We start from the raw sequence: 24,875 nt of genomic DNA on the forward strand, positions 1-24,875 counted from the left end.
GTCAAAGGCTCTTTGCACGGATTAATAAACTGATACCCAGACTATGGGCATTCATTTTTATTCAATGAATCATGGCAACCCTAAGAAACACTAGACTGGGTATTAGGAGACTTTCACATTGACCACTTCTGTCATTAAGCAGCTTTGAAACCACAGGAATAATACATTACCCCCTCATGTCTTTTTTTTTTCTTTTTGAGATGGAGTTTTGCTTTTGTTTCCCAGGCTGGAGAGCAATGGCACAATCTCGGCTCACTGCAACCTCTGCCTCCCGCCTTCAAGCGATTCTCCTGTCTCAGCCTCCCGAGTAGCTGGGATTACAGGCACATACCGCTGCGCCCAGCCCCGCTTCGTGTCTTAATTTCTTTATCTGGGGTATGAAAGCTGAGCTGCTTTTACTTACAACACTTCTATCACCAAAAGTGTAGGTGTTTGCCACACCGGACAAGTCTCCAGTTCTCTGCATACACTAAATAGGTGTCCTACAAATCTATTCAATTTAATTCTGACACTGTCTACCCAGAGTTTGCCTCGGATCCCAAAAGCGAAGGACTCAGTCTCACCAGACTATCCCCAATTCAGATGGCAGTCACAGGTCCCAGGTTGTTACTGGTACTTCTAACAAGCCTTAAATTCAAGGGGCTCCCATAAATCCTTTCTCAGTTTCCGTAATTTGCTAAAATGACTTACAGAACTCAGCCAAGCATTTTACTTATGATTACTGGTTTATTATGCAAGATACAGCTCAGGAGTAGCCAAACAGAAGATGTATAGGGTGAAGTACGGAGCTGGGGGAGCTTCGGGGGCACTCTCCAGGTATACAGCCCTCCCAGCATGTTGATGAGTACATCAACCCAAAAGTTCTCTGAAGACTACTGTTTAGACATTTTATGGAGGACCCATTACATAGACATGACTGATTAAATCATTGGCCATTGGTGTCCATTCAATCTCCAGCCCCTCTCCATTTCCATGGATTCCAGGGGGTGGAGCTGACAGATTCAGTTCACTAATAACATGGCTGGTTCCTCTGGCAACCTTCCCTATCCTGCAACTTTCTAGGGGCACAGGAAGAGTCACCTCATTAGGATAAACTCTGGTGTGATGAGAGGGGCTTTTCATTAATAATAAAGATGCTATTATCATCTCTGTCACTCAGGAAATTACAGGGGTTTTAGAAGCTCTGTGCCAGGAACCAGGGACAAAGACCAAATATTATAACAAAAGATGCTCCTATCATCCCTATCACTCAGGAAATTACAAGGGTTTTAGAAGCTTCATATCAGGAACTGGGAACAAAGACCAAATATACATTTCTTATTGTATCACCAGAGTATCTGATTGATCTACAGTTTCCTCATACTCATGACATTCAGTGATTGTGTGATTCTAACAGCAGAACCAAAACCAGATCTCAGATTTTCTGACTCACAGTTAAGTCCTTGCTCTACTAAGTCACACACTGGGAACCAAAGTCTAATGTGAAAGAAACTTCCTTTTAGAGGCAACAGAGGGGAGTTTCATGTTATCAGCTTAGAAGCAGAATCATTTTAAATGAGCTGTTACTCATTTAAACTACAGCTCCCTTTCAGTTGTTGAGGGCCCAATCACACCCTCTGGAAATCACCCTGGCCCTCTGCTTTTTATTCTATATCTTGATTATTGGTAATCAGCACAGGTACAGAAAGGAGGTCAAGGCTAATTCAGTTCACTTTGCCACTTGTTAGTAAACCTGGAATTGGGTAGAGAGAGAAAGAAAGTTGAAACTGGTTTCTAAAACTAAATTTTATTAAACGCTTTTATTACACCAGACTCTCACACAGCCTGAAGTGAAACTCACCGTTTTAGAGTTCTTAGCATCACGCATGAGCCGCTCTGCTGATTTTAAATCTTCCTGGATAGCATCTCCCCCACAATTTCGTAAGGAGTTGAGATGATCTTGTACTTTCACACATATTCTGTCAATCATCTGCTCCAAACCAGAAAAAGGCAAGCATCCAAGTCAGCCCCGCCGATATTCAGATAGAAGGAAACACAGAATGAAGGAGTATGAAAACAACTTCAGCAAACCACAGAATGCATGAGGATGAAAACCTCAAACCCTTCTAACTGGAATCGTTGAGAATGCTGCTTATAAGCAATTATTAATTAACTTTATTCATGCAAGTAACCTTTGGCAACTTTAACACCAGAAAAAAATTGAAGGCATTTCAGTTCCCTTTCCTGCCTTAGGGAATGCAGCACCTAGAACAAAAGTGAACACTTCTTGATGATTCAGAAGCTCACTTGGTGACATTCTGCTAGATACTAACTCCTTCATTAAGTTTCAGTGAGCACCCTCTGTGTTAGACATAGAGTTAGGTACTGAGGAAACAGAGAAATAAAATGTGCAACACTGAGACTGTTGCGATGACTACAAAATGATGCCCGACAGTCAGTTGGTCTCAATACTATAGAAACCAGAGTATCTCTTAAAAATCGGTATTTTAAAAATTGATTCAATTACATCAACCATTTTTCTTTGTAAACTAAGAGCTACCAAAAAACAAAAACAAACTGAGGTTTTATTAAACTGACATAGGTAATAATAAAGTCAATATCGTCTAATTTACAGTAAGATGCCTCCCCTGCCAGGTTAATTGCACCTAAATCATTCTCAACTGTTTTACGGATATAAATACAAAACCCAATAGGAGATGGTGGATCCCTATGGTAGACAAAAAATAATACAAAAGGTAAGATTATGCTCTTCTATACTTATACAAAAAAGCATGAAGGAAGCCAAGAAGTCTGAAGAAAAAGATAACCACAGTGTGGTTTTAAGTGTCTCCAATATTTTCGCCAGAGCTGCTGGTTGTCTATTTATTTCATGTTCTTAAAAAAATTATTCATGCTTCAAAGACCTTACATGTCAAGAGTCCCCTTCCATCTGATAATTCATTTGGCAGAGGAGACAAACAATATTCTTTTTTTAGTTAAATTCGCACTTCTCTATTTTGAATTATTTGATATCATAACTATAGGAAGCTAAAGTCTGCCCTTCTTCCCCCATAAATTTCAAAATGATAAGAGACTTTTACACACTATTCCGAAGACTTCAAGTCTGATTACAAAGCCCATGTTTACTTGCTGCAGCACTGCCATCTCTCTTGCCTTTTTCTTTGTAAAGTCACGTTCATAATATCTACCGCACCTTCTTTACTAGTGTGTTATGAAGACAATTCAGTAATATAACACCACTCAAAGCACCTATTACTGATAAAGGGCCAGTAATGCCAAAGTTCATGTATAATAAAAACAGCTCCTATTGCTGTAAAATATATTGAGGTTACATAAGTTAGTATCTTGAGATCCCCAAAGGAAAAAGAAGTTATATGAATATTGCTTCTCACATCAAATTCTCTGCCTAAAATCCCTAAAATTTAAGATAAGAAAGTTATGATTCCTGCCTATGATTGCAGGCAGAAATCATATCTTTCTGCATTTACACAATGCCCTGAATAGAGCTAACTATAAGTTTTTAAAAATCTTAATTGATAGAAATCATAACTCTTCTAACTATTGTATTGATCTGTGCTTCCCGAAGCAAAAAGGGTCATCAATAATTCATATTTTACAAAGAATGAATGCCCAATTTCAAGAGACAAATAAGCCACACACTAAGAAAGAAATTGATACACATTTGGGGCCGCAATAGGCTAATTTGAGAGGCATGTGGATGAGGCACTATAAAGCTGGTATCTTTAATCACCAAGAGAGACCAAAGAGATGCTTGAAATGTATGCATTCACCAAAGAGAGAGGGTTTACAGGACCTTAACAAAAACGGTTTTTAAGTAGAACATTTTAAAATGTCATCCAAAAGAAAAATCAAAATTAAGTTCTTCAATTCAAAGGAGACATAAAAATCTCACGTCTCCAAGATTCTTCTGAGCATAGCTCAACAGACCACATGTAGATCCTTTACCATGAAAGAGCTCAAAGCTCAGAAAAGGTAAACTATTTAAGATGACATACAATGATTACACAGAGTATAAATTGAAAATTTTGAAAAAAGTAAATCAAGGGGTTTATCAGTTCATAATTCATCTCTCAAGTACATAAATATGAAAAATAAACAAGATGCAATCTGAAAGGCTATAATCTCTTGGGTTACTCCGTTAGAAGACCTCATAGAAGACGGTTGTGTTAGGGCTGTTTAGTTTAACCTCTCTACTTCACCCTAACCCTATAGTGTTCAGTTTCTCTAAAGCTACACAGAAAAGTTGTTGACTGCCATAGTTTACGAAGTCCAATTCCTTCCAAGAAAATGTACCCTGTCATTCCCAGACATGGTTTTGAGTCTCAATCTGTCTTCTTACATCCATCCTGCAGTTCCCATATCTTCCCCTTGTGAACACCCTGCACAATCATATGATCTCTTCCAGTGACAGTCTTGCACATATTTAAATATACCCATCTTTTCTTCCTTAGCGTTCTTTTCTTCAGGTTTAACATTCCCAGCTCCTTTTCCCATGCCTACACTGACACAGTTCTGCAGTCCTTGACCTCCTTTCCTGTAAGTCACTTCTGCATTCTGTCTTCCACCTAGAACCTCATGAAGTATGCCCTCCTCAGTGAAATGGATTGTAACATAAGAGTGGACTGGTAAGCACAGAGCTGAGCTTCCTTACTGTAGAAAGTATACCTTCATTAATACAGTACAAGTCAAATTGGTTTCTTTGGCAACTATGTCACACCATTAACTCATATCATACTTGCTGGTGACTACCTAGGCTTTTTCAAATATACTGGGCTATTGAACCCACGTGTAAGAATTACAACTATTAGCAATAAATGTCATCTGTTGTTGCTCACAAGTTGATACAACTGATCTTACTTCCAGCAAACAGCTTATTCATAGAAAATTTTATCACTCTCCACATCTGTTTCTTTATTCCATTCAATAGAAATAAACTGAACACCTGGCATAGAGGAGATACAGTGTTGAAAAACGTTACCCCTTGCCATCAGCAACTTAAAAACCTAGAAGTGGGAAGAAATATTGACAATTAATAGTAACGTAAGACACAAAGTGCTACATAATATCCACAAGGACATGAACATTTTATTTTCTTCACCGCTGAATTCCTATTTCTTAAGATAGTGCCTGCCATATCATAGACCTTTACAACTGTTTATTCAATGATAAATGAATGATATAAGCTTTTAAAAAATTTTAGCCAAAGGAGGAATCACACCTAGGTGAGGTTAAAAATTACTTTTATTTTTTTTTTTAGCTGAGTCCTGAAATATTTGTACAGATTGAGAAAACAGAAGGGATTGTTAAGCAAAAGAATGAACCCAAGCAGTGGTACATCCAGACACTATGACTCCTATCTCCTGGTTAGGAATAGAGGCACCTTATAGTGGGAGATCAGATTGGAATGATGGGTTAAGGTAGGATATTATAGCACTCCAGTGCAGGCTAAGAGGTTGAACATGGTGTCCAAGGCACAGAGTACCACTTCCCCAGCTCTCCCCCACAATTGTGAGCTCTAGAAATCCCTTCCCATAAAAACATTCATGGTGGCTCACGTCCCTGATACAAAGGGCATGGGCTGTGGAAAGCAGGAAGAGACACGGAAGATGAAAAAACTAGTTCTTGCAGTTCTTGTTTAAAAAAAAAAAAAAAAAAAAAGACGTAGAAGGTAGTTAGTAAAAAGACCTTAGCAAGAGGGCTGGTAGTATAAATAAAAACAAAAGAAGTATCTTTTGCAGCCACTGGACAGTATATAATGGGTAATGGATGGGGAAAGCAAATGAAGAGTTCAAGATGACTCCAAAGGTTCAACTCTCAGTGAATGATGATGTTCCTGAGTGAAACAGCAAAATCAAGAGTTCAAAAGGATGAGTTTGGTCTTAATGACTGGTATCTCAGAATGCCAAAGGAGTGGAGATGCTGAAAAAAATAAGTGGCAAGATAGGGCTCTCTGGAAAGAAACAGGGACTGAATGGTTAGATCCAGGAGTCATCTACAGATGAGAGAGTTAAAACAGAAGTAAACAGCCAAAGGAAAAGAACACTAAATACAAAGCTTTGAAAAAAAATCCTGTATTGGGGATATGAAAAGAGAAAGAGTTGTGTAGAAAGTAGAAGGTAAGACACAAGAGTGGCAGAACATTCAGAATGGCACATTGTCCAATGAACTAAGAATTGAGTTTTAAGAAAGATGAGATGGTCCATAATAATGATGGTAACCGTAATAATAAAAATAACAGCCAAAAAAAACCATTAATGTTTACTGGTAAGAAGCCAAATACTTTTCAAGCATTATCTCAGTTACTCTTTACAGCACCTTCATAGATGGGTACTATCATCATCCCCAATAAACAGATGAAAAAACTGAGGCTTAAAGAGGTTAGTAAGTGACTAACTTAAGTTCGTACACATAGGGAATAGCAGAGCCTGGATTTATATCTGGGGTCATCTGACTTGAGAGCCCAGATTCTTAACCATAATATTCTGCCTCCTTTTATCAAGAGACAAAGAAGGAGAAAAGGCCCCAGCACTTTGTGACAAAGAAACCAATGAAAGAGCCATTTCAGTAGATAAAGAGGGACAGAGGCCATTTTTCAAAAGGTTGCAAAGTGAGTGTTTAACAAAGTTAGGACTGCAAATGTAAAGATGTGCACATGAAAGAGGAAAGGGAATATACCAAGCAAATAGCTGTAAGCAGTAAAGCCCCCTCCCCCGCCTCCTCTTTCTTTCTCTCCTTCTTTCCCTCTTTCTTTCTCTCTCTCTCTCTCTTTCTTTCTTGGTGAGAAGGCTAAATAGAAGAGCATGGCGAGTGGCAGGCAATTCTGGGCCTGTTTTTATAACTACGGTTTTATTGTTAACACTCATTCATTTACATATTGTCTGTGGTGGCTTTCACCGTACCACAGCAGAGTTGAGTAGCTGCAACAGAGATCCTATGGGTTCCAAAACTAGTAAAATATTTACTATATGGCTTTTTACAGAAGAAGTTTGCTGAGTCCTAATTAAGAGGCTTTATCATCTGGAAAAGGAGGTATCAAAAACGAAGGTAGAATGTTGAGTCTTACAAAAATATTTCCTAATCAAAGTCACCAGACAAAAACAAATACAAGCAGTTATGAGACTTCAATATTTCATTAAAACATTCTTTAATGCCTTTGATGTCACCTGAGAATGATGACTGAGAATGATGGCTATTAAGTTGGCAGGGGCATTAGTCACAGAGGGTCTATCCTTTCTATATTCAGGTTTTTGGAATCTTCAAGGTAAATCTCTCCTGAAGTGACTAAAATGATTAAAGTCTAAAAACTGCTAATCATAATGTCCTAAGAAATTCCCAAAGTGTAAAGGTGGTAATATACCTACTACATAATGACTTAGATAATTCAGAATAATGCCATCTATGCAGAATTAAGCATCCACCAACTGCTCTTGTGTACAATTTTCTCTCAATTGATGAAACGTACTTTTAAGAATAAGCATTAAAGGGTGCTGCTGTAATTTCTTTTGGATGGGCAAAATCTGCTCTGAATTAGGGGGAAAAAGTTGGAAAGATATTATATTAAGAAAAGAAAGGCTGAGGCAGGAGAATCGCTTGAACCTGGAGGCGTAGGTTGCAGTGAGCCAGGATCCCGCCATCGCACTCCAGCCTGAGCGACAAGAGCGAAACTCCGTCTCAAAAAAAAAAGGAAAAAAAAAAGAAAGAAAAGAAAAGAAGTCTTGGGCCGGGCACGGTAGCTCACACCTGTAATTCCAGCACTTTGGGAGGCCATGGTGGGTGGATCACTTGAGGTGAGTTCGAGACCAGCCTGGGCAACATGGTGAAACCCTGTCTCTACTAAAAATACAAAAATTAGCCGGGCATGGTGGTAGGTGCCTGTAATCCCAGCTACTCAGGAAGCTGAGGGAGAAGAATTGCTTGAACCCGGGAGGCAGGGGTTGGTAGTGAGCTGAGATTGCGCCACTGCACTCCAGCCTGGGTGACAGAGTGAGAAGTCTTCATTACTGTAGCTCATAAAGGAACACAAGACAAAGTGTCAATGTAACTATCATTGCTTTTCATATTAAACACAAAAACCTGTGAATAACAGTAAACCATAAAATACTAGGCTAGTATTAGTTCTTTGCAGGAAAATAAATTAGATTTTTAAGGGACTGGTAAGGTCAAAATAATGGCTTTATCAAAAGTCCTGCTACTTCACCAGTACAACTTTTCTTCTCGACACATATTGGTTTACTTTTTCTTGCTTAAACAATGCATATTTATAAAACATTCAAACCATACTGAGAAGTATAAGAGAATAAAATACACCTTTCATATCACCTAAAATAACCATCATTAATATTGTGACGAACACCCTTTCACATATCTCTATGCCTATCTATATAGTCATCCATATTTTACCTAATTGGAATATTATACATGACATTTTTATTATGGACATCTTTCTTTCATTCTCTGTTAAGAAGAAGCAACAGAAAATTAAATAACATTTTTAACAAGGTAAGAAAATAATGTGAGTCATTCAACATGGTCTAAAATGACAAAAATTTCCCTACTAGTCAATTCTTTTCAATTTGCAGAGAAAAATTCTTTTTTTTTCTAAAGCCTCTAAATTTCTAATTTCTCTAATTTCTTCTAAGCTTCTAATTTCTCTAAAGCCTCTGCTCTTTTAATTCCTCTGGTGGCTTCCATTTTAAATTTAAATAGGATACTTATTTTTATGTTTTTGATTTATGAATTATAGAAAATAGCAGTTAATTCCATGAAATAAAAACTAAACATTTAGCATACTTACAATACCATTCAACTTTCTCCCTCTTAAACTTCTAATTTTAGTATCTTTCATTACCTTTACATTATTGTGATTTTCAACATTTACAATCTGTTATGTAGCAATAATTAAGATTGCCATTCAGATGATTAGAGACTTAAATGTTAGACCTAATACCATAAAAACCCAGAAGAAAACCTAGGTAATACCATTCAGGACATAGGCATGGGCAAGGACTTCATGTCTAAAACACCAAAAGCAATGGCAACAAAAGCCAAAATTGACAAATGGGATCTAATTAAACTAAAGAGCTTCTGCATAGCAAAAGAAAATACCATCAGAGTGAACAGGCAACCTACAGAATGGGAGAAAATTTTTGCAATCTACTCATCAGACAAAGGGCTAATATCCAGAACCTATAAAGAACTCAAACAAATTTACAAGAAAAAAACAAACAACCCCATCAAAAAGTGGGCAAAGGACATGAATAGACATTTCTCAAAAGAGGACATTCATACAGCCAACAGACACATGAAAAAATGCTCATCATCACTGGCCATCAGAGAAATGCTTGTCTAATATTAAAATTTTAAACCCTCTAAAATGTAGTTATAAAGTTGTGATTATGGCTGCCCCAGAGAAAGACATGCCAATCCCATGTCCCTTAACCCCGTAGCTCAAAGTAGATTTTCCCAAAGCAGCGATTTTTAAAATCTTTCTTTCAGCTTGTAAAACTTCTACAATTTCATATCTGCTATCATATCCTATTTATACCTCATATTGCATACTTTCCTGTTTGAGAATTTATTCAAGTAACTTTTTTTCATATATGGAATACAAAGGGAATAGAGTTTCTGAGTTCATGTCTGAAAACAGCTAGGTATACGATTCTTGGTCCAGAATAAATCCATTTCCAAACTAAGAAGACATTACTTCGTTTACATATACTAATTGGGATTGATGCTAAGAAATGATTCTAGTTCCCTTGTAAGATAGCCCATTTACTCTTTCTGGAACTTTTTTTTTTTTTTTTTTTTTGAGTCAGAGTCTCACACGCACTTGGCCCACTGCAACCTCTACCTCCCAGGTTCAAGTGATTCTCCTGCTTCAGCCTCCCAAGTAGCTGGGAGTACAGGTCTGTGCCACTACGCCTGGCTACTTTTTCTTTTGTACGTTCAATAGAGACAGGGTTTCACCATGTTGGCCAGGCTGGTCTGAAACTCCTGACCTCAAGTGATCCACCTGTCTCAACCTCCCAAGTGTTGAGATTACAGGCGTGAGTCACGGCATCCGGCCCGGAACTCTTTAAGATTTTTTTTTTCTTTATTCTAAGTGTTCTGAGATACCACCAAGATATATTTAGGTGTGGATCCCTTTGCCCACTCATTCTGATCAATTCTAGTGGGCTATATCAATTCCAAGACTCATATGAAATGGTTTTCTATTATTTTCTGTTCTCTAATATCTCTCATTTTTATAATAATTTTGAAGCTCCATTAGAAGGCTGTTGATTATTCTAAGTCAATTAACCACTTCACTTACTTTGCTTTCCTATTTTTAATCTTTGTCTTTTTTTTTATTATAAGCTATAAAGATTTGCTCTACTTTTTCTTCCAGAGGACCAGCTTAGTTTGGTCCTATCAGTTTATTTAATTCTGTACCAGAGTATCATAATTTTAATTGTTAAGCACTGTTCTTATTCTCTGACTACTCCTGTTCATAGCAGCCTATTCTTATTTTATGGACATATCATTCTCTGTAGTCCCAATGAACTTAAAATGACAATTTTTTTTAAAGCTCTCTGCTGTACTCTGCATTATCTGAGCTCAATTCCTTTGTTCATCTTGCTCTTTGACACATAAATTGCTTTCCTCAAATAGCTTGTGATTTTTGGTTTTGGTTAATTTTTTGAAAAGAAATATTTCACATTTTTAAAAATTATTATAATTCCGTTTCCTCAGTAAAGCTGGGTAGAGCGAAGAGGAATGCAGTATAAGAGAAAAACACCTCAGTTTCTCTTCAGCATGTGTTAATTAACATTCATCAAACTTTTCTTCAAAAGAATCTCGGAATTTTTTTTTTTCTTTTTTTAATGAACCTGACATTGTCAACATAAAATCTGAGAATCTGTATTCTACCCATGGAAGTGTGAAGGAATAAAGAGAAAGGAACAGAATGTCTCCAAAGTAGCAAATTTGATCACTTTCAGATTTTGTTATCTATTATAACCAAAAGTTCCTAATATTTGTATAGAAACCTATCTTACTGGCAATTGTTGATTGATAATTAAAAGTGCATATTTAGCATTAGAATTAGCCTACCTTTTCCTCCTTCAGTATCTTCCCTAAAACTCTACTTGGATTTGTTGTCATTTTCAAAAACTAGTTCTTATTGACCCGCTGGAAATGATTCAAACGCTAGAAGTCTTTTGCTCTCAGAGGGTCAGTTAAGAACAGAAGGCGAAGTCACAAGCACTGGCTCGCTTACCTGCTGGGTGGTGCTGGTGACAATACCCTGCTGCAGGCGGTAGGCCTGCTCTTGAAGGTATTTTCTAGTCTCGTGATTTCGTAGCAGGTAGTTTTCTATCTGGAAATAAAGCACAGGTATCCCTCAAGAATACATTTCAACCCAGCAGAGAATAAAGTACAAGTGAAACAGTCAGTTGCTGAACTTAAAAACCAAAGCGCTAATACATACATCCTGCCAGTGCCTTGACACCACAAAACACACGGGATGGAGAAACTGGCTTTCATTGTGAGTACTGGTGGTTTTAGTTAGAGATTCAACTTGCAGGTAATTGGAGTAATTTTTGTGTAACTCAGTAGTTGAAAAAGATAAGCAGGTTTTTAATTGCCTGCAGGGTCAGAGACCCCACTTCGCGACTTTTCATCACTTTCAGCACACAACCTCAATCCTTCTCTCACATGAATTTTTAACTACCCAACAGTTCAGAAGTTAAATAAATATCCCCAAGGAATAAGGGTAGTGCTCTCTGAATCTCTTATAGCCTTATTCCAGCTGTAGAATGTATCAGCACTTAGAAAATTCTTTATTTTAACGTAAAAAGAGACAGAGAGAATTGCTAATACATTTGAAGGATACAGGCTGGTACAACTCAAAGACATATACTAATTTCATTAACCCATCAAATTTTCATATTTTCTCAAAAACAGGACTGAATTATTAAAATTATAGCAAATAAAAAATGGATTTCTGTATTTTTATACATAGATTATCTACTATGAAAAATTCAAAGGTACAAATAACTAGATTAAAATAAGCATTCAAGAAGAATAATATGTAATAAATACATATTTAACAAAAATGCAAGGTTAACTATTAAGAATGATAGGTATTATAAAGATGTTTTTAAAGGAATAATCTGAGGTTGGTAAATTTTGTCATCTATTTTTTTAAATTTGTTCTTTTTGTTTGTTTTTAGTAACATCACTTAACCATTTGGCTTTTAATTTGTCACAGCAGTTCCCTGGTTAAGAACTTCTAATAACTGCGAAGCTCTAAGTATTTTTACATTTTAATTTTTATTTTCCATATGCTAAAATGACTACTACTTAATGTCAATTAGAAACTATTAAAATACAGACTATAATTATGATCATCCCTTGAAAATATAAAGCAGAACAAAATGTAACTTTCCATTAAACATAAACGAAGAAATTATAAAAACGAAAAGATACCTGAAATGAAACATCATTAAAGTGACACATTAATGCCTTGACAGTATATTACATTACTTTCTCTTGCTGCTTCCCAAGAAGTCATCTCTTTCCAAGGTGACATGACTATCAATGCAAAATATTTTGCTGAAAAGATTCTTGCCTGAAATGTATGACAGGCACACACCACCATCCAGCTTCCGGTCCTTTTGCTTTATTAATTCTTATACATTTGGCCTCACTGCAGCACTGGCTGTGGCTGGGTCTGAGAGAAGTTTGCTTTTTCAGAAGGCTCATCTCACACACAGGCAGTGCATCCAAGGCTGGCTCATGCCTTCCAGACATTTCCCCAGAGGCACCAGTGGTGCTTTATAGACTTAAGCCAGGAAGGAATTTCTTTTAAGAGTAATACTCTAAAGCTTGCTTCTAAAAACCAGTTCAAAAGGAAGAAACAGTAACAATTTTCAAGTGACTTTAATATCAGGTCTGTATACACCACCACCAAAATTATTTGCATCTTAGATTAATAGGGTAAACTTTGCTTGCATGTATCATTTCAGACTAAGGACAGAAAATCCACCTCCTGAAGGACCAAAGGGGTCATTATCATGTTTACTGGGCTCCCCTGGACAGTTGAGAGCAAGCTGGGAGATAACCTAGAGCTAGTTAGACATCGCTGGTCCCACTGCTGAAAACAGAGCAAGAAGCAAAAACGAAACAAAAAAATCTGTGTTTTAGTAAAGGAATCGTGTGTGTGTGTGTGTGTGTGTGTGTGTGTGTGTGTGTTTAAGATTGAGTATTGAATCACAGTATTTTTTTCTTCAGTAGAGTAAAACTAAATAAGTCATTTTTTTTCCAGAAGACAAAAATCTACCTGTTAAAATAAAAACGAATATATAAGAACACAGCAAGTTTTACAAGAAAAACCAATAGGCTGGGCGTGGTGGCTCACGCTTGAATCCCAACACTTTGGGAGGATGAGGCAGGAGGATCACTTGAGCCCAGGAGTTGGAGACCAGCATGGGCAACGTAGCAAGATCTCATCTCTACAAAAAATTAAAAAACTAGCCAGGCATTATGGCTTACTCCTGTAGTTCTAGCTATTCAGGAGGCTGAAGTGGCAGGATCACTTGAGCTCAGGAATTTGAGGCTACAGTGAGCTATGACTGCGCCACTGTACTCTGGCCTGGGCAACAGAGTGAGACCTTGTCTCAGAAAAAAAAAGAACAGAAGAGGAGAGGAGAGGAAAAGGAAATGAGAGGTGAAGGAGGGGAGAAGAACAGGAGAACTAGAGGGAAGAAGAGGGGAGGGGAGAGAAGAGAAACCAATAAATACAAGCTTTAAAGTCACCTATTTTTTTATTAACAAAGTACAAATGTTACAGTTAACATATCTGCATACTTTGTCCTGAATGTCCATTTTCTGTACCTATTTTCAATTTTCTGGCCTGTCAATTATGTGTTAATATAGTAGGATTCATATCTACCATGTTTGTAACTTTTCTATTTATTACATTTGTTTTGTTTCTTTAAGCATTTTGTATGGTTACATTTCTCTCCTAGTTTATCAATTATACTCCTTTTAAAAAAGTTTTTAGTGTTTGTCTTAGTGTTTGCAATATGCATTTATAAATAATCCAAGTCTACTTTTAAATAATGCTATATTGATTCATGAGTAGTGTAGGTACCTTATAACATAAGATTGTCAGTTCCTTTTCCATCCTTTATACCATATTCACCCAGTCCATTGTGGTTATTACTACTCTGAAAAAACAGTCATCTATTATATCAATTCATAATAAGAAAAATATATTACCTTATTTTATTCCCTCTGATGCTCTTCCTTTCTTTATGCAGATCCAATTTCTAATCTGTATCATTTTCCTTCTCCATGAAGAACTTTTAATATTTCTTGCAAGACAGATCTACTAGTGCTATATTCCCTCAGTTTTTGTTTATCCTAGAAAGTCTTTATTTCTCCATTACTTTTGAAGGATAATTTTCCTAGATACAGAATTCCAGGCTGCTAAGGGTTTTTTGCGTCAACACTTTAAATATTTCACTCCACTCTCTTCTTACTTACATGGTTTCTGACAAAAAGAGTAATTCTTATCCTGGTTTCTCAATACACAGGTGTTTTTTTAGTCTACATTCTCTAAAGATTATCTCTTTGTCGTTGGTTATCCACATTTTGAATTTGCTATACCTATGTGTGCTTTCTTGGTATTTATCCTGCTTGGTGGTCTCTGAGCTTTCTGGATTTGTGGTTTAGTGTCTGTTGTGAATTTCAGAAAATTATCAGCCATTATTACTTCAGATATTTCTTCTGTTCCTTTCTCTCATTACTTTCCTTCTGGTATTCCCATTAGCTGCAAGTTTCATCTTCTATAATTATCCCACAGTGCTGGGATAGTCTGTTCTTTTCTTTTCTCTCTTTTTTTTTTTTTTTTTTTTTTTTTGCAATTCAGTTTGGGAAGTTTCTATTGAAGAATCTTAGAGCTCAATGACTCTTCCCTCAGCCATGTCCAGTCTACCAATAACCTCATCAAAGGCATTCTTCATTTTTGTTATAGGTTTTTTATCTTAGTATTTCCTTTTAATTTTTTTTTCTTAACAACTTTTATCTCCTGCTTACATTACCCATCTGTTTTTGTATGCTGTCTGCTTTTCCACTAAAGCCCTTAACAAGTTAATCATGGTTATTTAAAGGCTCTGATAATTCCAAAACTGGTATCACATATAAGTCTCGTTCTGATGCTTGTTTTGTCTCTTTCACACTGTGCTTGTTGCTTTTTAACATGCTTTGTAATTTTTGGCTCAAAGCTGAAAATGATATATCTGGTAATACAAACTGAGGTAATCAGCCTTTTAGTGTGAGGTTTTATATATTAACTGGCTAAGAGCTGGACTCTGTTTAGTATTTGTTGTAGCTGTATGTGCCAGAGGCTTTGATTTCCTCTAGTGTTTTTGCTTTTGTATCCCGTTATTTTGGGGTTTCCCTAGAAATTATTTCTTAATTACAATCTGTGTCTTGCAGTTTGCTCAGTTGTAATCCACCGTTATTTTATTTGATGTGGTGATAAGGTGTTAGGAAGGGGAAGTATTCTATAATCTTATGATCAGCTTTTATTTGTTTGTTTGTTTGTTTTTAAGCAATCCTGGTCCCTGGGCTATGGCCTTCAGAAATATTTCTTATCCTTTTTAACCCTATCCCTTATGTGAGACAGAAAGGCTAGAGAGGGAGGGTTGTTTATCTTTCCCCTGTTCAGGTAAGATCCTACTAAAGTGGTTTCTTTGGCTGGTAGACCTTTGTTATTTAGAACAGAATGCTCTGAGTATATTTCAAAATAGTTATTTTCCTCTTCCCCCTGCCAGAAAAAAAAAGGAAATTTCTCTCCAATCTTAACTGGGATAGCCTGATGGGACTCATGGAAGTAAAATCCATGAAAGGGTGGGGGTTCCCTAAAACTGGACCCCTAGGAGTTTTCAGGTCTCAAGCTAGTCTATGCTAAGACTCTGGTAATTCATCACTTACTGTTTAAGTGCTCCTATAAGTTATTATTCTACTAGCTTCTGCTCCTGGCTGATCTTGGCTATGATTCACTGTGATTCTCTGCACCTCTCTTTCCAGTCCCCAGTTTTCAGGGTGATAGTTGTCCTTGTGGCTTAAGTTCTTTGACAGATCTAAGGAAAGTCATTGATTTTCTGTTTGTTCAGGCTTTTTTGCTGTTGTGAGGATGGGAGTGATAACTTCCAAGCTCTTGAGAGTTCAAATCTGAAACCAGAAATCTGGTTTCTCTAGAATATGTCATTCTTTCAAAGCTGATTAGTATCCTATTGGAAATCATAAAGATATCTAATATTTTTATGTAGCTTTTCACAAACTCCTTTTCACATATACTGTGTCACTGGATCCTCATGGTCACCTTAGGCAAATTAATCTTCCTGCTCTTTGTTTTCCATATCTGTAATAATAGAACCTACTGCATCGTTTTTTAAGGAATACATGTATTAATTTATGTAAAACATTTAAAACAGTGCCAGACATCCAGTAAGAATTATATATTGTCAGCTAAACCGTTATTACAAAGTTTTATTTTTCCTATCTATATAGTTGAAAAAAAATAAAGTTCAGAAAAATTGAGTAACTTATTGAAGGTTATGGGAAGAGTTTAATTTTAAGTCAGATATTCTAAATTGAAATCTTGATTCATTTTGCCATACTACAGCTTTTCCCTCTCCCATCTCCAATCATATTGTCTTCTATTCAACATATGCCTAAAAAGTATTCAAGTGACCAGGCATGGTGGCTCACGCCTATAATCCCAACACTTTGGGAGGCCAATGCCGGAGGATTGCTTGAGTGCAGGAGTTTGAAACCAGCTTGGGCAACATAGTGAAACCTCATCTCTATAAAAAATTTGAAAAATTAGCTGGGCATAGTAGCATATGCTTGTAGTCCTGGTTGAGATGGGAGGATCACATGAGCACAGGTGGTTGAGGCTGCAGTGAGCCATGACTACACCACTGCACTCCAGCTTAGGCAACACAGTGAGACCCTGTCAACCAATCAATCAATCAATGAAGTATCCAATCATACACACCAGGCATTGTGCTAGCTGTGAGAATAAACAAGATGAAAAAATACATAAGCTCTGCCTTCAAATAACTCATAGACCATTAGGAGAAAAAAACATGGAGCCAGGTAACTTAAATCAATGTTGCAAGGCCAATGACAGAGAGGAGCACAGGAAATCCGAAGACCATACACCTAGGGAAGGAAAGGGCCTCTGAGAAGTCTTCCTAGATGAGCTGACACTTATTTCAATCTCAACAGACCTGCATGGTAGTCAGGAAAGAAAAAGCATGTGGGGAACATAGCAGGGACTCTCAAACTTTACAAACACCAGGAAAGCTTGTGAAAACACAAATGCTAAGTCCTACCCCAGTTTCTGAGGCTTAATAATTTGCTTTTTTCTTTGACAAAATTCAATAGCCTTCATGTTAAACACTCTCAGTAAATTTGGTATTGATGAAACGTATCTCAAAATAATAAGAGCTATTTATGGCAAACCCACAGCCAATATTATACTGAATGGGCAAAAACTGGAAGCATTCCCTTTGAAAACTGGCACAAGACAGGGATGCCCTCTCTCACCACTCCTATTCAACATAGTGTTGGAAGTTCTGGCTAGGGCAATCAGGCAAGAGAAAGAAATAAAGGGTATTCAGTTAGGAAAAGAAGTCAAACTGTCCCTGTTTGCAGATGACATGATTGTATACTTAGAAACCCCATCGTCTCAGCCCAAAATCTCCTTAAGCTGATAAGCAACTTCAGCAAAGTCTCAGGATACAAAATTAATGTGCAAAAATCACAAGCATTCTTACACACCAGTAACAGACAACCAGAGAGCCAAATCATGAATGAACTCCCATTCACAATAGCTTCAAAGAGAATAAAATACCTAGGAATCCAACTTACAAGGGACGTAAAGGACCTCTTCAAGGAGAACTACAAACCACTGCTCAGTGAAATAAAAGAGGACACAAACAAATGGAGAACACATCATGCTCATGGATAGGAAAAATCAATATCGTGAAAATGGCCATACTGCCCAAGGTAATTTATAGATTCAATGTCATCCCCATTAAGCTACCAATGACTTTCTTCACAGAATTGGAAAAAACTGCTTTAAAGTTCATATGGAACCAAAAAACACCCCATATTGCCAAGACAATCCTAAGTCAAAAGAACAAAGCTGGAGGCATCATGCTACCTGACTTCAAACTATACTACAAGGCTACAGTAACCAAAACAGCATGGTACTGGTACCAAAACAGAGATATAGACCAATGGAACAGAACAGAGCCCTCAGAAATAATACCACACATCTACAGCCATCTGATCTTTGACAAACCTGACACAAACAAGAAATGGGGAAAGGATTCCCTATTTAATAAATGGTGCTGGGAAAATTGGCTAGCCATAAGTAGAAAGCTGAAACTGGATCCTTTCCTTACTCCTTATACGAAAATTAATTCAAGATGGATTAGAGACTTAAATGCTAGACCTAAAACCATAAAAACCCTAGAAGAAAACCTAGGTAATATCATTCAGGACATAGGCATGGGCAAGGACTTCATGTCTAAAACACCAAAAGCAACGGCAACAAAAGCCAAAATTGACAAACGGGATCTAATTAAACTAAAGAGCTTCTGCACAGCAAAAGAAACTACCATCAGAGTGAACAGGCAACCTACAGTGGCAGAAAATTTTTGCAATCTACTCATCTGACAAAGGGCTAATATCTAGAACCTACAAAGAACTCAAACAAATTTACAAGAAAAAAACAAACAACCCCATCAAAAAGTGGGCAAAGGATATGAACAGACACTTCTCAAAAGAAGACATTCATATAGCCAACAGACACATGAAAAAATGCTCATCATCACTCGCCATCAGAGAAATGCAAATCAAAACAACAATGAGATACCATCTCACACCAGTTAGAATGGCAATCATTAAAAAGTCAGGAAAAAACAGGTGCTGGAGAGGATGTGGAGAAATAAGAACACTTTTACACTGTTGGTGGGACTGTAAACTAGTTCAACCATTGTGGAAAACAGTGTGGCAATTTCTCAAGGATCTACAGCCAGAAATACCATTTGACCCAGCCATCCCATCACTGGGGATATACCCAAAGGATTATAAATTGTGCTGCTATAAAGCCACACGCACACATATGTTTACTGCAGCACTATTCACAATAGCAAGGACTTGGAATCAACCCAAATGTCCATCAATGATAGACTGGATAAAGAAAATGTGGCACATATACATCATGGAATACTATGCAGCCATAAAAAAGGATGAGTTCGTGTCCTTTGTAGGGACATGGATGCAGCTGGAAACCATCATTCTCAGCAAACTATCGCAAGAACAGAAAACCAAACACTGCATGTTCTCACTCATAGGTGGGAACTGAACAATGAGATCACTTGGACACAGGAAGGGGAACATCACACTCCAGGGCCTATTATGGGGAGGGGGAAAGGGGGAGGGATGGCATTAGAAGATATACCTAATGTAAATGACAAGTTAATGGGTGCAACACACCAACATGGCACATGTATACAAATGTAACAAACCTGCACGTTGTGCACATGTACCCTAGAACTTAAAGAATAATAAAATAATAATAATAATAATAATAATAATTTGCATTTTTAATGAGTTCCTCGACACAGGTCAAAACAAAAGAGTTGGCCAAAGATGAAGTAGGAAGTGTATAGGAGGTAGATTCTGAACAGTGCTGTGTTACGGAGACCCAGCTTTATTTATCCTGAAAGCTACTAGGAAGGGATAGAGTGAAGATTTTAGTCTGCTCAGATTTACCATGAAATAGGATGGCTATTTTTTTTTATTGCAACATGTAAAGCTGACAAGAGGAGGCAAATGTGGCAATAATCCTGGTAAGAAATGATGAGACTTGAAGGAAGGTATCCATAATGGGAACAGAGGGAAGAAAAGCTAATGAAGGGATTTATGCTACGTGATGGTAGACTTGCTGATTGATAAGCTAAGGAAGAAATGAGAGAGGAAAGTCAACTCTGGAAGACTAGATGGAAGGTGGTAACACTGTGATCTGAGCAACTCCTTCATCAACTAAGATGGACCCTAAGGTTAAGGAAACAAAGTTACCTATGGGGTAAGGGTTCAGGGCCAGCTGGCAAGGCAAATTTCTAAATTTCTACAGCTCTAAACACCCTAACAACAGGAACTATCAGATCCCTTCTATTCTGATTTACAACCCAGACAACTACGACTCTGACTGGACAGAGGGCTAGCCTTACATTCTTTTTTGATAAGTAACTGCAGACCTGAAACTAGTTTCAGCCAGTGTACAGAGGCTGCACACAAACTGTCTTCGTGTACTATAGTTCTAACATAAAGAACCAAATTCACCCTCATTTTAATGCTAAAACCTCACCCCAAAGTGAATATGAGATGTATGTTACATATGTTTACCCATTGCACATGCACTCTGCTCCCCTCATAAATATGTATAGCTTCTACCCAAGCCTGCTGAATATGTACAAGTCGACTGTATGATGCAGGCCTTGTGAGGCATAAAACCCAAACTGCCCTTCCCTTCTTTGAAGAGAGGAGCACATTCAGCACACACTAGAGGCTGTCTCTTCTCAGTTTGCAAATCATCATTAATGAAGCTATCTTTTCTAAAATTTAGCCATCTTGGTGGTCTTTTGGATGACATCACCAAGGAGAAAGAACAAAGAGGGAGGAAAAGTTCAAAGATTCCTCAAATACCACCACAGTGTGAGTGGAGCAGGCTTCTTCAGATGGGAAATATTTGAGCATATCTAAAATGCAGAGAAAGGTGGCCATAGAAAGAGAAGGATGAAGATATGGGAGAGCAAGGGAATGATTCAGAGGTTTCTAGCACAGGGCAGAATAAGGGAGTCAAATGCACCACGGAATGGCTGGGCTTTGAAGTGGAAGGTACCTCTGAGTTTGCCAGTACAGAGGCAGGAATGGGTGTGGATTTATATACATTTATAGATGAGGATGGTAAAGTGAGAGCTCAGGAATACACTAAATTTCTTGATGAAGACAGAAGAGAAGGATCCATCTGTTGAGGATGAAGAGGAGGGAAGCTGTGCAAACTGATATTCAGTTCCACACACTTCTCCGACAGCCAATCAGGAAGTTAACTATACTTTAACTATACTTCAGCTCCGGCATGTTGATGTTATAAGAATGTTAATTTATTCCACTTAAATTGCATGACAAGCTTTAGTGTTCCTTAGTTTACTCCTCCCCCCGTCATGCATTACCCCAGCTGTGGTCACAAGAACGCAAGACAATGTGAAAAAAATAAAATAAAATAAAAAAACTTTGTAAAATAACAAAGTATTGTTAATACCTTCAGGAACATAACCACAATTTAAATGTGAATTGCTTATAATTAAGCTACTGATTCTTTAATACCTTTTGCAGAGCCTCTTCTGTTTTTTCAGGGTTTGTTTTTAGGGCTTGAGAAGCATCATACATAGGAATTGGCATAAATCTTAACGTGTAGTTCCTAGAAAAAGGAGAAAGTAATATACTTATTTAAAAATAACTTCCTATTACCTTAATTAGTACTCTTTTTTAAAAAAAAAATCCAAAAGGATAGCTGTAAGAGTAGCTTAGAAAATTCCAAACCACCAGACCATTTAGACCACTAGATTGCAGATTATCCTTTGTAATAACCACAGGTCCAATACCACAAGCAAGCACATTAATTCACACTACCTACAAAACTGACACAACTTTGAGGAATGCAGTTTTGTTGTTTTGCTTTTAGTTTTGGATTCCATCAAGGAGAGAATTTTCACACTAGGATTGAAAAGATGAACAGAGGGCAAGCCTAGGGAAAGTCCAACATCAACTCGCTACATGGGTTTTAGTAACCGATAGACCTGACTGTACCTGGGTCCCCACAGTGATTATGTGTGACAACCAGCCCCAAACTGGTAGAAGGAAAAACAGAAATAGAAACAAAACATTTGCTTGCAAAGCAAGCCATTAGCGCCCACAAAACAGTCTGTTAAGTTTCTGGGCTCCATTAAATGATGAGGTCCAGTAGACATAGGATTGTCTCTTTTAAAGCTGCTAGGAAAGGGTCTGCTGCCTGGCTAAACACTCTGACCTCTGCAGGTCCTTTCAGCTGGAGTTCAAGAGCTGCTGTCCACCAGGCTCTAGAAACCAAATGAAGCAACTGTTGATTGCTGTATATTATCCCATTGCTACTGGCAGGCCTATTAAACACAAACATGCAAGAGTGAGCCATTTTTGTGTGAGGAAAACACAGAACTCTGAATCTGGTCCCTGGCCTTTGATCCCGACTCTGCTGCAAACTGCTATGTGCTGAAATGACCATTAACACCTGCTCACCTACCATAAACTCCAGTATTAGAGATGACTTCTGTCCTCCACCCCAAAATGCATCTGTCCATTTCTACAACACAGTGTTCAGGAAGAGATCAACTTCACCTTGGGCTACTTGGTAGCAACTGGGACATTAAAATTGCACAGTCAGCTGCCTTGTTTTAGGACTCTAAACTATCAGCAGCACTCATAGTGTGCTTCTGGGGCATATTTAGATGACATCTATTGGAAGAATAAATTAGCAACTAACTCCTAAAATAAGGTACTAATAAAGAATAAATAATAAAACCATCAACTTAATAGTAGCAGTCTAGATGGACTACTGAAAAAAAAAAAATTCACCCAGTCCAACTTATAAGGTAGCTTCATGTAAAATAATCAGACAAACAGAAAGTTGCAATTTCTATAGCTCTGATTTTTAACTTAGCTTTGTTTTAGCAAAATTGTTTTTGTTTGCCTTCAGAAAATCCAGCCAAATGAAACTAAGAGACAATATATCTTTTTTATGGCCTTCACAATTCTTCTTTCCATCATCCAATTTTTATCATGTTACAGACCAGCATAGTTTATTTAAACCAAATGTGATTTTGAAGCATTGGCATCTTGGAGCAGAGCATACGTAATCGACTGTGATCAAGGGAGTCTGACAGTCTATCTGGAAATGTTGAGTATTGGTTGTCCATGCTCCTGGCTTCTTCCAAACACCAGCCTGAGCTGGCAGTCTACAACATCAGGGTGGCAACTGTGCTGTCAGCATCCAGATGCAGTGTAAATAAATGTTTCCATTTGGGGTTTTGTGGTGCAACAGGAGTAACCATAGGGGGGTCTACAATCATGCAGTGGCAATGCTAAACTGATGGTCTAAGCTGCTTAACCCCTATTTAGTGATGGCCTGGGGTCACTACAGAGAAGGCGCTGAGAGATGAGTCTCTGTGATTTTGTAGTGACAGTAACTTTGAACTCCTGGCTAAAGTAGAGCCACAGGATTTAGAAATGGAAGGGACTTGGAGATCATTTATCCTAATCCTCTCACTTCATGAAAAAAGAATTAATCAGAGAGATTAAATGACTTGATCAAGATCATAGGCTTGTGGGTGACAGAACTGAAGACTGAATGAAGGACTCCTGATTCCTAGTCTAGGGTTGTACCACAATACCATGTCAGGCATGAGAGGCCCTCCTGGGAGGCCTCATATATACAAGGAATCTGAAAAAACACAAAATAATGAGCATTTCCTCCCCTTTCCCAGGGAAACGGCTTCTATGCTATCGGCCCCTTATTTTTCACCCATATTTTATAGCCTCTCATTTTTAATGGTATAAATCTGCTTTGTTCACTTCTGCCTTATAAGGTACAATATGAGGACTGAAAAGCCCAGAAAGAACCACATTCCTAGTTTTACTTTCAACTAGGTCTAGTATTATTTTCTCATTTAGTTTACTGGGAATGTAAATTCAACAATAAATAATAACTGCAGGCTTTAGTTACTGAAGTAATGAAGAAAGTCTTTCACAGTAATGACACAACTTAGCCCTGGGCTTACCATTTATCAACTTCACCTTTATTTTCTGGACCTCAGCTTTCTTCTCACCAGTCAATTCAAAGGTGTCACAATAGGCAAAAGAACAAGACCCAGTATAGATTGTGAAACCACAAAGGGGAAAGGAAACAAGGCAAGTGTCACACAGCCGCTTTCCCGTGATCTCATTTAATTTTCACGACAGTGTGGTGTTTTTAGCAGAACAGGCATCTGTGCCCTCATTTCATACATAAGGAAACTTCCACCAGAGAAAATTCAATGTCTTCCAAGATCCCATAGCTGGTTAGCTGTAGACTAAATTCAGACCCAGATCTTCTGATCCCCAATAAACAGTTGCTTCTATTACCCCACAGATAATACATATACCATTGGTTTTGTTTTTTTATTTTCCTAGAAAGAAATCCTAATTCAAACTTACTTTTCCATAGCAACAGCTATATCCTGAAAGCCTTGTGCAGTGATGTTGTTCTTGTCCCATATTACAGTCCTGTTTGAAAACCAAATCACATAAATGATCAGACTCTTAGAGAAAATGATTCTCACATTGAATATAAACCTCTTATAGACAGCACTGTCTAGATATTTCAGTACAGCCACATTATATGAGCAAGGAATAATGTTCATCTTCATTTCTAACAAAACAAGGATAAGCATTTCCCCCAATATTATATTCGTAACACATTTACCATGCAAGTAGTGTGGACAAACTGTACTTAAAAGCAATAGCACATATATTAACTTACTATTATGTTATCTAACTTTCACTAGACAGAAAACTCTAAATTCCAATATTTCTCTGATATTCTCCCAATAATATTCTCATATTTATGTCTGAGGTGGAAGCTATTTACAAAAGATGCTAACCAGTTCCACGCCCAATATAAAGAATTTCAGCTACTGAGATTTTCCCCCGCA

At 37.5% G+C, this 24,875-nt stretch overlaps 1 protein-coding gene across 12 annotated transcripts in view; it reads right to left on the reverse strand.

Annotated features, from left to right (window-relative positions):
- The window catches only part of LOC105482551 (capping protein regulator and myosin 1 linker 1), a 341,908-nt gene that overhangs the window by 78,038 nt on the left and 238,995 nt on the right, over positions 1 to 24,875 (reverse strand). For 11 of the 12 annotated variants that reach the window (XM_011742711.3, XM_071097499.1, XM_071097498.1 and 8 more), the window contains 4 exons: positions 24,379 to 24,447; positions 21,478 to 21,571; positions 11,279 to 11,377; positions 1,841 to 1,969 (listed from right to left, as the gene is read on the reverse strand). In XM_011742711.3, the coding sequence (XP_011741013.2) occupies positions 1,841 to 1,969; positions 11,279 to 11,377; positions 21,478 to 21,571; positions 24,379 to 24,447 (391 nt within the window). The remainder of the gene's footprint in view (positions 1 to 1,840; positions 1,970 to 11,278; positions 11,378 to 21,477; positions 21,572 to 24,378; positions 24,448 to 24,875) is intronic. The other variant, XM_071097501.1, reaches the window with a different exon arrangement.

Source organism: Macaca nemestrina, chromosome 5, assembly GCF_043159975.1.
Source record: "Macaca nemestrina isolate mMacNem1 chromosome 5, mMacNem.hap1, whole genome shotgun sequence".
Lineage (NCBI taxonomy): Eukaryota > Metazoa > Chordata > Mammalia > Primates > Cercopithecidae > Macaca > Macaca nemestrina.